Below are 12810 nucleotides of genomic sequence, written 5' to 3' on the forward strand. Positions count from 1 at the left end.
TGCATTTAGATTATTTGTCAAAAGTAGTTTCTTTCTTCCATTTACTTGTCTGTGAAGTTTGCTTAGGAATTACCTCTGTAACAAGCCTGGACAGTGACAGAGAGTAGTCTGTGAATGTTACATTCTTTCTTTCCTCTACTTTCTCACCCCAAACTGGCATCTCTTCCGTTCTAGTTCTGATGACTGAGAGGGCCTTGCCTTAACAAATAAAAGCCAAAGCCAAACCACAACCTGGAACAGCCCCAGCGTGTTGATGGCAGAGGAGTGGAGAATGTACCTGCTGTACTTGAGCAATCATTGTGCATCAGGGGGTCCCGTGGGCAAGGAAAGGCTGTGTTTGACTGGACCTTGTGTAGCTCTGGTGCTCTCACAGCTACAGGAAATGTGCCATTGGCTGTTGAACTCTGCTTTGGTCATAGACTGTTCTCACAAATCGGACTATCCCAGAGTGAGGTGGAGAACAATCCCTTGTTTGTGCAGGATTTCAAAATGTTTTGTATTTTGTGCCAAATTGGAAAAAAATCAATTCCTAAAGTCTCAGCATCCTCTCTAAAATGGTATTGCAGGTCTTCACTGAGATATAGCAAATGCCATACCGAGTCTAGGGGAAATGGAAATATACAGGAGGATCCGGTTTCTCAAGTTTCTGCTGATGTTTATAACACATGGGTGTTACTCTTGTCAGAGATTGATCACTATGGAGTTATGCAGTCAACAAGGTGATGGTGACTTCTTTGTGGTAGAAGAGTTTCTTGCGTTGTTTCCCGGGGGAGCGATGTTGCATTGTGGGTCAAGATGTGTCAGATATTCCAAGGCTCGTTTATACCAGTAGTTTGCTTTAAGCAAGAGTACGTGATGGATAGCAAGAACACTTTTTGTGGTATTTGTTTCCAAGAAAGGAAAAGCTTGCTTTTTCCGGAATGATAGCTGTTGTCACCATGATGTTTCCTGGCAGAGTTTTCTGTGATGTGTACCCTTTCCTTGTCCCACCTTTGAAAACAAAAGGAGCTACAGCTTCCAGCATGGCGAGATGAGCATAAAATGCAGACAAATACACCCTCACCTCCTGACTGGCACTCGGAGGGAACCACATGGCCAGAGTGGTTAAAGAAGCTAAGAGGGCAAGGGCTATACCACCAATCTTCAAAATCTCACAAAGCCCTGACTGCTCAATTGTCATATCAGTATTTAAAGATGTGCTGTGCATACGGTGTAACTCGAAGGTGATGTTTCACATATGTGTCATTTTGAAGCCCCGTTAAGCTGTTGGTTTTCATGTCTATAAGTGTGTGTCTGCCTGATGCTAGATTTTCTTTGAAAGATCTGTGTGGATCAGACATATGTCCTGTGTTGTCATGTACTGCTGTAGGGGTGAATAGAGAGTTGGGCGTTAGTTGGTTCTCATTGCCCAGGGCAGGGGTGGTTCTCAGTGGAGACCTGAGTTTGCTGCTTTAAGACTATTTGGCACCCTAAACTTTTTTTAACCTTTTTCCTGAAGTTATTTTTAACCTCACGCTTCCATCTAGAGCCAAATACTAAAAATAAATATGCCTTATTTTTGCATACACTCTATGGTAGAATATAGAGAGCTTTTTTTCCTCTGTCAATCACAAAGTTACAGAGTAGTTTCTGTAGATGCAAGATTGAAACCCCAGATAACCTAGGATGGACAAATTACCCTTTCTGCTTGATGAAGCACTGTGTCACAAACATATACTGTTTGAAAAACCCTTCTGTCCAAGGATGCTTAGCACAAGCTGATCTCAGACATAAACTGATAATTATGATTGTGAACTGCATAGAGTATTGCTCCCTTGTAGGGCTCTCCACTAGTTTGGGCACTTTTTCCCTTTAAGACAGAGCAACAATGACAATCTCAATGTTAACCAAAGCATTTGCATTCTTTCTTTTTCCTCTCTGATGTAAGTGCCCATACAGACTCTTGTCATACTCAGTTTCTGGTTTTTCTATTGCATTTGCCGAAAAAGTAAATAAATCTGCCACAGCTTTTTTTCAAGAGGCTTGATAGCTTTTTGCTGGAGGACGTGACCCTGACATTGCTTTCTGCCTTCCTGATTGGCACTGAAAAACATGTGAATTAGTCACTTAGATTTTTATTCCTATGGTGTACAAAACTCAACTTTTTGATAATTCAAAGTATGTAGTTTCCAAAGAGGAGTTCAGGATTTCAGATACTAAGAAGCTGAGTAGCCTTTCTAAGCTAGTCCCCAAACTGTTTTGATAATGGTGATGGTCTTGGGTTTGGAGATATGTGTTACAAGGGGATATGGATAGCTCTTAAACTGCATTTGAACTGTGAAGCAATAGTCAATCTTCCCTTTTACATGCAGTTGAAACTCAGCGATACATGGTTTGACTTTCACTCTATTATATTATGGCTTTTCACGTGTAAAAGGTAACAGTGGTAGCTAAACTAGGTATAAACATCAGTGTCCAATAAATATATCTAAGCAAGTAAAGAAACAGTGTAAGTTAAAGTCTGTAAAAGACAACATTTTTTGTCCATTAAAGTCCTCTTGCAGTGAAGTAGGTGGTAGTGCAAACAATGGAGCATCAGACATGAAGTCACATAATAAAATTAAAAAAGGGCAAGGGAAACTTTTTAGCAGCTGTTGTGGTTTGATTATAGAATTTACTTATGGAACCATTTATTGACATGAGGTCTGTCTTATTTAGCCTTCCCCAGAGTACTGACTATAATGGGAGCTCACCTCCGAAGGATTAGGTCAGGTTTCCCTTATTGCAATGACTGATTCATCAAAAGGTGGATTACAAATCATGTCCTAAAATACTATGGGATGCCTTTGGTCTGTTTTCACTTGACCTCAGAATGAACCAAAAAAACCTGAACACTTGGTATTCCCTGGACTTGGTATGTGCTGTAATCAATCTTTCTCTGGACCTCTTTCTGATAAGGAAAGATTTGTTACTGTAACTGGCCCCTTGTCATGTGATTTCTTCGTGCTTTTACAGTACAATGCCCTATGCCAGGGTGTATCTACAGACCTTACAGACTTACCCCTCACAATGCTGGGTTTTCAGAACTGGGCCAGAGTCTTCCTTTTCATTTGGAAGTCCCCTACATTATCTGCATGATCACTTCTTCATTCAGATCATGAAAACTATGTCTCGTTCCTCAGCTGGAGAGTTCATTTTTGGGATCTGAGACTGCAAAGTCTCTGGGTTTCCCAGAGAGGTGGAACATGGTGACTTCTGATGGTTGTTCTGGGTGGAGGTATGATGCAGGATGTGGAGTAGCCTTCCTCAAGATGATACTGTCTGAGTATCTGTTTATCGTGCCTGTTCTTCTTTCCCTCTCTAAGCCTTTGGGATTTTGCAATTGGGGGGGATGGAAAGCATTCCTGTCCCTCAAACCTTTTCACTGAGTGTGTGTATGAGTGTGTGTGGGTGGGTGCACGGCTTGTTAAAGCAATTACATTTCTGGGCTAAGTATAGTAAGATTCATAGTTTCCAAACTGAATCCCACCTTGGATGCTGCTATTGGAGCATGCAAGATACAGTCCTGACAGCCCAAATGCTGAAGGTGCTCAAAGGCCAGAGGAAAAATAGAAGCACCAATGTAAATGGCTTTTCAGGAACATGCAAGGGGCCAGTGGCAGATGATATAATCAAGTCTTTCTTTAATTTCTTATACATTTTTCTTTATTTATTCTCATGATACTAAAGTATTCTGTTACCCAGCTCAATGGTATGTAAGTGCTACACTATGGGCATCGTTTTTGGGTTTTTAATATCCACAGAGGCTTTTAAAATGGTGATGAGAGCTGTGCTATGCAGCATCCTGAGTGCTTTCAAGGTCTTTGTGACCAGGCTGGAAAGAAGCTACTCATTCTTCATGAAATCTCAAGCTGTTCAAATTCCTGGTGAGCACACTGATATTAAAAGAGCCATCAGATGGCAAGGGAGGGCAGAGACAGTGATGCTCTGAACATAACAGAACCCTTGGACATAGTTATTAATTTTGTTTGACTGCTGACTGAACTCCCATCAGCCTTGTTATATCTACATCAGTAGACTGTGTGTACAGTCTCCTTAAAATTGTAGTAGTTTCTTTTGTACTTTCTGGCAGTGGTGTGAATTTGCAACTTTACATAAATGATGAGTGACTTCACTTTCAGTGTCTTGAAAACTTCTTATAATATCTAGTGTCATCATCCTATTTTATTAAAAGAAGGTGCTTTAACAGCTGTTCGGTCATTGTGCTTATTTTGCAGTTTGTTTTTGTTTCAGCTGCCACCTCTTCGGTGACTCAGCAGTTTGGGAGCGGGTTTAGCGGAACAGGCACTTCTTTTTGTACCCTTTTGTTATGCAAGCAGAGCAAGAGCCCTCATTTTGCAGCTCCTTTGAAACAGGCATAATGTAACTTAGTCATGTGGTTCATACAAAATAGTCCTTGCCATCTCCTTGTCTTCCACTGGGCTTGACAGCAGCACTGCTGTGTGAGCACAGGATAAGTCCTGTGTGTGCTCAGGGCAGGGAATGATGTGGATGCAACCACTGTGATGAGCTAAAGTTTTGTTTTGTTTTTTCCTCTCTTTTTCTTTAATTTTCTTTGCATGATTCCAGTTAACACAGCCCCTTCTTTTTTTTTTTTTCCCCTTAAAGGGAACAGCAATTTGCCTTAAGCTTATAGATGTACATACTTTCACTTTGTCTGCATTATCATTCAAAAATGCTTTAACTTAGGACAGCTGCTGTAGACATTAGCTTTGGATTTACCAGACTGGCGTGAAAGATCATTTCACTAATGTGTTAGCTGCTTCACTGAGACTTCACAATCCAAGTTTAACAAAACCTCTATTTCATTGCTGACTGATGTGCTCTGTATAAATGAGGGTTCTGGAATGTTGAGTGCATGTCACATACTTTAGATTTTGAGGATAGAGTTTCTTTTCAGGGGGAACAAAGATGAGGAAATTCCGTCCTTCTATTTTGCCTCCAGCTTTTCTGCAACTACGACCATTTCTAGAATTTTGCCTGTGTATTTTTCTCTTCCCCACTCACCAAGGCATAGGGGTTCTTAACTTGCAGGAAGATCTGGTGGTGGACAGTATTGGGTTGCATATTGAATCAGAAATAGCTGAACCTTTTCATATACACAGTTGTCTTACAATGAAATCTTTCAAGAACACCTTCACTGAGTTTGTCAGCCAGACGCTGTGATACGACAGCCATGGGGCTGCCAAACTTGTCTATGAAACAACTCTTTTTTTTTTTTTTCCTCAGGAGTTGCCATGTAGATTCTTTTCAGAGTCTCTGCCTTGCTCTCAAGATAAGAGACTGCTCTTTAGCTGTGTTACCTTAGGAACCAGCAAGATAAACATCCAATAAAATCTTGTTTTCAGGAGTTTGTTTCTGAGTATCAGTGCAAAATCTCTAGCTTATTTTCAGTGAAGCTATTCCCCCTCCTCTCTTTTCCCAGTGCTCACTATGCTAGACAATAACATTTTTTCCTCAGACAGAGATGGTTATGTGAGGCTGGTTTTTTTTTTTCTTTTTCCCTTACCCTCAGGAAAATGCATTTCCTTCATTTTAACCTTTGGGAGAAAGGATTTCTTCAAGATACCTTCTTAAAGTTGAGATGCTCTATGATAAGGTGTGCAATACTTTCTAATATGTCGTCATCTTGATAAACAAACTGTGTAAAGCTTTATAGCAAGATAGTCTTGCTATCACAAGAATATTTTCAAGGAAAAAACAGTAAAATCTAGCCAGTTTCTTGCTTACACACCAAAACATTGGAAATTATTTTTCTTATTAAGTAAAACCTTCTGTTTTAACAACAAAATTAAGTGGTTCCTGAGATAGTCAAGTACAGTAAATAAAAAAGAACAAAACCAAACCCATAAGTTCTAGAATGTGCTTAGTAGTTAAAGCTATGATTTTTTTCCCCTTCTTAATATGGTGAACCTATTGCTGTTGAAAAGTGGTTTTTTTTTGTTTTCCTACTGGCTCCTAGGGTATGATCTCTTGCTGGGTAACCAGGAGCATAAAGTGACAGGCGAATTCAGGAGCTGTGCTGCAATGCTTTCCCTACAGCTGAAACGTATTAAGGGAATTCATCAAAAAAGTGGGGAAGGGAACAGCCTGGCACTCCACGTACCTGCACTTCTGGAGTATTTTTCCACTAGAACTGTTGGAGTGGCTCAGAATTTGTAAAAAACCTGCCAGTTTTAACATGCTTTTGTATAATGCTGTCTGGTAAAGGACAGTGTAGTCTTACTTGTTGATAGATTACACTTCTTGTTGAGTCTCTGTAACTTGAGAAATAAACATGCCATGACATGGATCTGAAGATTTTATTTCATCTTCTGTGTTCCTTTACTTGCACACCTTTTCTTTTGTGTTTTTTTGTGTGTTTTTTCTTTTCTCTCCAAGTCTCAGCAAGAAACCATCTGTTATTTATTACAAGTATTCTTATGAATGACCACTGCTTTCCTGGGTTGGAGAGTTCCTTTTGTGTCTTCTCTATGCTGAGTATCTTTGAAGTTATTAATTCTGTATCTTAGGTGCAGGTGTTTTGTGTTTTTCTAGAGACGATCAAGTAAATTGCATAGATTAAAATGATGCATGTAGCAATGAAATATTTATTAAATGGAAGATTTAATATTCACTTGCTGAAAATCAAACAGCATACATCTGAGGTATGCACAAGGCCACTTGGTGGAATATTCTTGAATGGTGATTAGTTTGCATTAGAAATATTTTAATACTTTTGTGGTGATGTACTTGGAATATTATTCTCCTATTTTCTGTAGCTTTACAGGTTTCAGAAATGAGTCTGACACCAATCTTAATCACAGAATCGTCGAATGGCTTGGAAGGGAACTTAAAGTCCATCTTGTTCCAAACCCCCTTCTATTTGAATTTAATCAATTTGAATTTAATAAATAGGAACACAAGGAAAATATTTTTCCTTTAAGTCTCAGAATTGTTTTACGTGGAACAGTTTAGCCTATGCAAGTAGGATACTTTTTTTTAAAATTCACTTTTGAAAAACTTTTGTCTTAGGTTCACCTACTGAGTTAAAATTAATTCTGCGTATATACATTATGTGTGGTGAGTGGTTGTCATGGTTTGAGATAGCCCCAAAATCCAATTCCCTAGCTCCATTCCCCCTCCCACATCTCAACCCAATGTGAGATGGGTTTTTCCAGACAAAACACAACCAGACACAGAATGGGGGAAAGGGAATATATTACAATGACTGTACAAATAAATACTATAACACATTATACCCACGATCACAACTATCTCTACCATGACATATAGTATTTACAATGGATCAGATCTCTTCTCCCCTCCAAATAAAAGTCCAGGAGGGAAAGAAGGACAGATCCCTTCCAGTCCCAAAGCAGGAGTCTCTTCTAAGGCAGCAGGTCTCCTCATCTCATGCATGCAGCAGCTGTGGCTGGCTTTCTGCCAGAACTCACGAGGGAGGTATCCAAGCTCCCTCAGCCCCTTGACACAGGCAAAGGGGTCTTCCTCCATGGACTACGTCACCCCAGACAAGGTTGTTCCACCACGGTCATATCACGAAGACACAGGGGGTCTTCGTGACGGTCTGGTATCTCCAGGAGATTCAAGCTCCTTGCAGGGCCTCTGTGCCCTGCCTCAGGCTGCCACCTTGGCAGCAGTGCGAGGGGGGAGCCAAGGTCACCCCCTCTGCATTCCTCTCCGTCCTGGTCCAGCTTCCCAGGACACTCTGAGCTTTTCAACTCTTCTCTCTCTCTCTGGTGCTGCATGTCCAAAACTGCTCTCCAAAATAGGAGTCCATGTCCCTCCTTTCCAAGAGGGATCTCAAAGGAGTTTTTGGGGTCTGGTATCAGTTCTTACCCCCAGAACTCCGTAGCTCTGCTGCTAGCTTCTGCTGCTTCTCCAGTTCAGGTCTTATCAGTTGGCTTTTAGCCGTAACCTCTGGACACTGCCGCCGCTTCTGCTCTGTCTCTGCTCACTCACGATGGAAAACATCTCCCAGCTCCCAGCTACAGACACATAGTCCAACTTAACACTGTTCCAAGTCTCTGCAGTCCCCAACTGGGGCTGGGGGGCCCCAGAGGCCCTGAGGGGCTCAGAGCCCCTTCCTCGTGGCTCTACAACATGGCTACTACTTCTACTACAACCCAAACTACAACTCTTCCAGTCTGGTTGTGGTATGTTTACATTTCTGCAGGAGCGCTCATTGGACAGAACTTCAAAACTTCCAGGGGTTTCCACCCCTTGGGGGTTACCACTTTTCTTAGCCTCTGGGGGAAAACAAGATTCAAACCACTACAATGGTGAAGAAATAATTTGCTTTCTGGCAAACTTTATAAACTTTACAGTACCACTGAGGATTTTTTTGTCCTCATTATTTAGAGAAAAGGATACAAATGCTGGTGTTTCATTTTTTTCGGTTTTGTCTCTGAATGAGGTCACTTTTAGCAGAAGGATTTTGTTTTATCTGAGGAAAATTTTTCAATTATTATAAAAATGGGAGGAAGAGAACAAGTTCAAGTAAAAGCAAAAAACCCTAAATTATGTAGGTGCTGTTCTTCAAAGGTATGTCATTATTGGAAAATGTAAAAAATTGTGTAGTGGAAGATTCACATGCAGTAAAGAAGACTACTCATTCTCTTCCCAAAGTTAAGCATGAAATACGATTATAGTCAGCATAATCCAGCTCATCATTCAACTTAATACTTATGATTCCTTTCTTTATTTGGTAAACCTGATAATTTTTAAAAGCAGAGCATGTTTTGATAAACCCTTCTGGTTGTGATCTCAGCACACTAAAGTTTCATTTTTATTAGTGGCATTAACTGTAGAATGCTGTTTCATACACTGTGAATTCCAGTTTTCATTCAAATGCTTCCTGACACAGATCCAGAGGAAAAGCTATTGTCTTGTTAAGTAAGGACTGTGACATTCACCACTTTACAATGTACTAAATTTAAAAATTAATGATCAAAATTAATGTCTGGTAAATATGCAATTGGTAGAATGACTATGAGATATATTAGCTAGGAGAACCAGTTTGTGAAAGTTGAATTTGATTATAAACGACATTATGCAAACCAACAAATAGTGATCTTTTCTCCTAGAAATTAAATATCACAGATATTTAACTTTAATAATTTTAATAGCAGATTAAAATCAGCTATCTAATTTAGGTTTCCTGCTTTCTTTTAATCATTTACAGTTATAACTGGGGTGGTTGTTGATCCCTTTTTTGCTTTCGGTTAATCCACCTTGATTAAGTGTGAATTTAGACCCCCACAAAAATCTTCTTGAATGAATTCCTAGATTTTGGTGGTGTTTTGCAGATTTATGTTACCTAAGAGGTTAATATTGGAATAAGACAAACTCATAAACACTGTATTGTGAAGTCTGTACTTCTGAGTGATGATTCCTGCCTGAATGCTGTGTGTGAATGATTTTAATTCTGTTTCTGCTTAGAAACTGCTTGAAGTCCAGCTGTTTGTTCCAAAGATACGCTGCCATTAAATGTTTGGAATGTTTGTTGTTTTGTCCATGCAACCCTGAAACGTTTTAGTTCTTTAGGGAAATTAGGAACCTCCTTTATGTTAGGGACGACTTTGTGTGTTTTTCAGCGACTAAGAAAAGTTTTAATTTTGGCTGCTATTTCTTCTTCTCCAGAAGAGCAACTGTGTGCTCAGCCATTAAGTTAATGCCTATTTGAGCAGCATGTTGGTGAGGGCAGCCACTGAGGCAGTATTTACCCAGCTATGAGAATGAGATCTCAATCCAGAGCCAGCATTGCAATCCCAGTGTTGTAATAGCTGCAGCCTCGTAGCCTCGTTAGAAATCTTCCCAGCCTTAGTATAGCACTGAGAAGGTTTTTAAATAGATTTGTCAAAACTTGTGAAGGTAAAGTGGCAGCTCAAATAATAGCCTGCTACATGCAGTTTCACTGTATCTGTCTTTATTAGATAAGGAATGGGGAAATTTGCCTTTTTATTGCTTATGTCATACATCTCAGGTAATTTGTCTTAGCTTAGGATGTAGGGAATTTAGGAGGAAGGTCTTCAAGGAGAAAACGCAGAATCACACGGTGGCCATTTCTGCAAAATCAGCTCGGCGATATTTTTGGGTTTGAATTTGAAGGTCTAACAAGTTGTCTAGTTATAAATTCAAACATTTTGGTAAGATAACAAGTTTTATTCCCATTGTTAATTCTGCCTTTAATATATTTCCTCTTAGCCCTGGTCAAAGCCGCCCATCGATGGTCTCATGGATGAATATTCCGTCTGCTAACCCAGCTGGCACAAATACTGCACTATCCACTTTCTTCTTCCCCAACCCTGCCACTGGGAGTGACAGAGCAGTGGAAAGGTATGGAGTACACTTCAACTTTTGCTGGCTATTTCTTTGCCTGCTTTTTCTGTACGTTTTTAAAAATAGCTAATGCACGTCTCCTGTGTTACGTGAATGATTATCTCAAATCAGGAAATGCAATGTTAGCAATATTGACAGAATAAAATCACTGGCTGTCTTACTTTTCCTTTGAACACCTCCCTTGGTAGAAGGAACACAGATTGAGCCAGTGGCTCGTTGGTCACTACAAGCAGGGTGAGCAATTCATAGTGTCTCTCTCCCACAGTGTTTCTCTTAGTGTCTTTTAAAATACAGATTCTTTCTTTTCTGTAGTCACGTTTGTCAGATGTAAGTTTCTCTTCCTAACTTACTTGCCTCTGAAACTTTCGTATGTTTTTAACCTTTCTCTGTTGTTTCATTCTTTTCTTTCACGCTTTTGTCCTGCTTTCCTTCCATCCTGTTTCTGCTTCCTTCCATCTTGTTGTCCATCTTTTGAAGTATTCTCAGTTCTTCCTTTGAAGGTCTTCACCATCTCAGCTTTTTCCTTCATAATATTTGAAGGAAAATATTTTTATTTATTTATAATATATTCTTTTCTAATTCAAGTAGTTGGGTATATTCACAATTTATTCCCAACACTTTGTAGCAAAAATCCCATTTCTCAGTACTGGTTGCATTTTGCACCACAACTGCATTGTCTGTTTGACTGCAAGTTCCTTGGGGCAGGAAGAATCTTTCCCACTGTTATATGTGTAGTCGTTGTTGCCTGGGCTCAACAAAAGATGATTTAATAGTGTGGGTGCTCTGTCTAAACACAGCATTATCGGGCAGCAGCAAACTGTCAGTTTGCAAAGGCATGATTAATTAAGCCATGCCAATAATATTTACATATTCAAAGATCTCTGCTTATGGTACTTCAAGAAAATGAGTACTGTGGAGAAATTCATATTGATGGCTTATTACTTGAGCATCCTGAGAACGCTTCTACGAGACCGCCTGAGATGTTAGAAATCTTGAGGAATTTAAGAAAAAAACAGCATCTTCGGTAGACTAGTAATGCTGTATTGCAAACAAACATAAAATGTGCATTCTGAACAGTGATGGTGAAAAACTGAAGTGCAAGATTCATGAAGAAATGTTTCAGAAGATATAACGATGATTAGTCTGTAAATGAAGTATCATATGCTTTGCTTACTATTGATTTTCTTGCTGATTAACACTTGAAAAATTTTAACTGTAGTTGAAAGTCGAGTTTGTCATAAAAATAAGTATGCATGAAGTTAGGAGTATGATATTCAGAAATGCCAACAGTAAGGTGTGAAGCTTTGGCTTTGGCTGTGTGTATGAATTACAAGCCTGTAAGGATGCATGTGAAATTGTATTTAAACTTTCAGTCATCTTCAAATATGAATGGAAAGAGAATGGTTGAGAGAGTGTCTTCATAATAGCAAAAAGTCACTATAATTCATAATTTCATTTTTCAGTGCTACCCACCGAAAAGCAAGAGCAGTTTATCCATGTGAAGCAGAACATAGCTCTGAATTGTCATTTCAGATAGGAGCAATATTTGAGGATGGTAAGTACTGCTTCAGTAAATATAAAGCAATGAAAAAACAAATTGACAAAACTGCTAAAATGGCTTTGGATAAAAATACAAGTCTGAGTGCTATTCTGCCAATGTTGCTGATGGCACACAGTTGGCGATGGAGATGTTTTCTGGTGTGAGGAAGCTATTTAACATATCCTTAGCAGTGTGAGGCAATGCTTTTGATTTTGGGTGAGCTTTCAATTGGTTGAATTTTTCAGCATCATTTAAATGTGTTGTACCAAAAAAAGGTTATAGAAGAGAACATCTTGGCCTATGAAAATGTGTTTTTTAAAATGTGAACTATTGTTGCAAAATAACATGTGGGCTTTCATTTAAAGAAAAAAATATCTGTTTAAGGATTTTCAATCAAAGTGCCAGGTAAATCAAGTGAGCACTGGAGAGAAAAGACAGTGCTTGCTGTTTGGGTCAAGGTTTGTGTTAGCATGTGTATGTACTTGTAGAAAGAGGAATATTCACTGAGGTGCAGAATGAAGGCCTGTGTTTAAAGATTTCTACAGACCCAAATATAGCATTACATATGAACACCTGGAGGGTGGTTCCTCTGCTCAAGACTGTGTTGCTCAGTGAGCTTCCATGTATCTATCCTTCAGTAACTTCACAGGCACTTCAAACTCATAAGAAAAGTTTAGGTTTTAAACCTTATGCCTACTTTAATGCAAACTCTGAAGATGCTGAAGGCAACGTTATACTTTCTTCTTCTCACAAGGACATTCCTAATATAAGAAACAGATAGTATGGAATGGCTCAACATGGGCTGGACAAATTCAGAAATTCTTGTTACTTTAATGCAGTTGAATAATAATTCTAAGCAGAAATCAGTTCATAGCAGCAGCATGGTACGA

The 12810-nt window shown here is 39.3% G+C and overlaps 1 protein-coding gene across 1 annotated transcript in view; it reads left to right on the forward strand.

Annotated features, from left to right (window-relative positions):
- ARHGAP10 (Rho GTPase activating protein 10) overlaps positions 1–12810 on the forward strand; it is a 147463-nt gene that overhangs the window by 124329 nt on the left and 10324 nt on the right. The window contains exons 21-22 of the mRNA XM_027652849.1: positions 10246–10377; positions 11844–11935. Coding sequence (XP_027508650.1) covers positions 10246–10377; positions 11844–11935 — 224 coding nt within the window. The remainder of the gene's footprint in view (positions 1–10245; positions 10378–11843; positions 11936–12810) is intronic.

Source organism: Corapipo altera, unplaced genomic scaffold (assembly GCF_003945725.1).
Source record: "Corapipo altera isolate COAL_440 unplaced genomic scaffold, ASM394572v1 69, whole genome shotgun sequence".
Lineage (NCBI taxonomy): Eukaryota > Metazoa > Chordata > Aves > Passeriformes > Pipridae > Corapipo > Corapipo altera.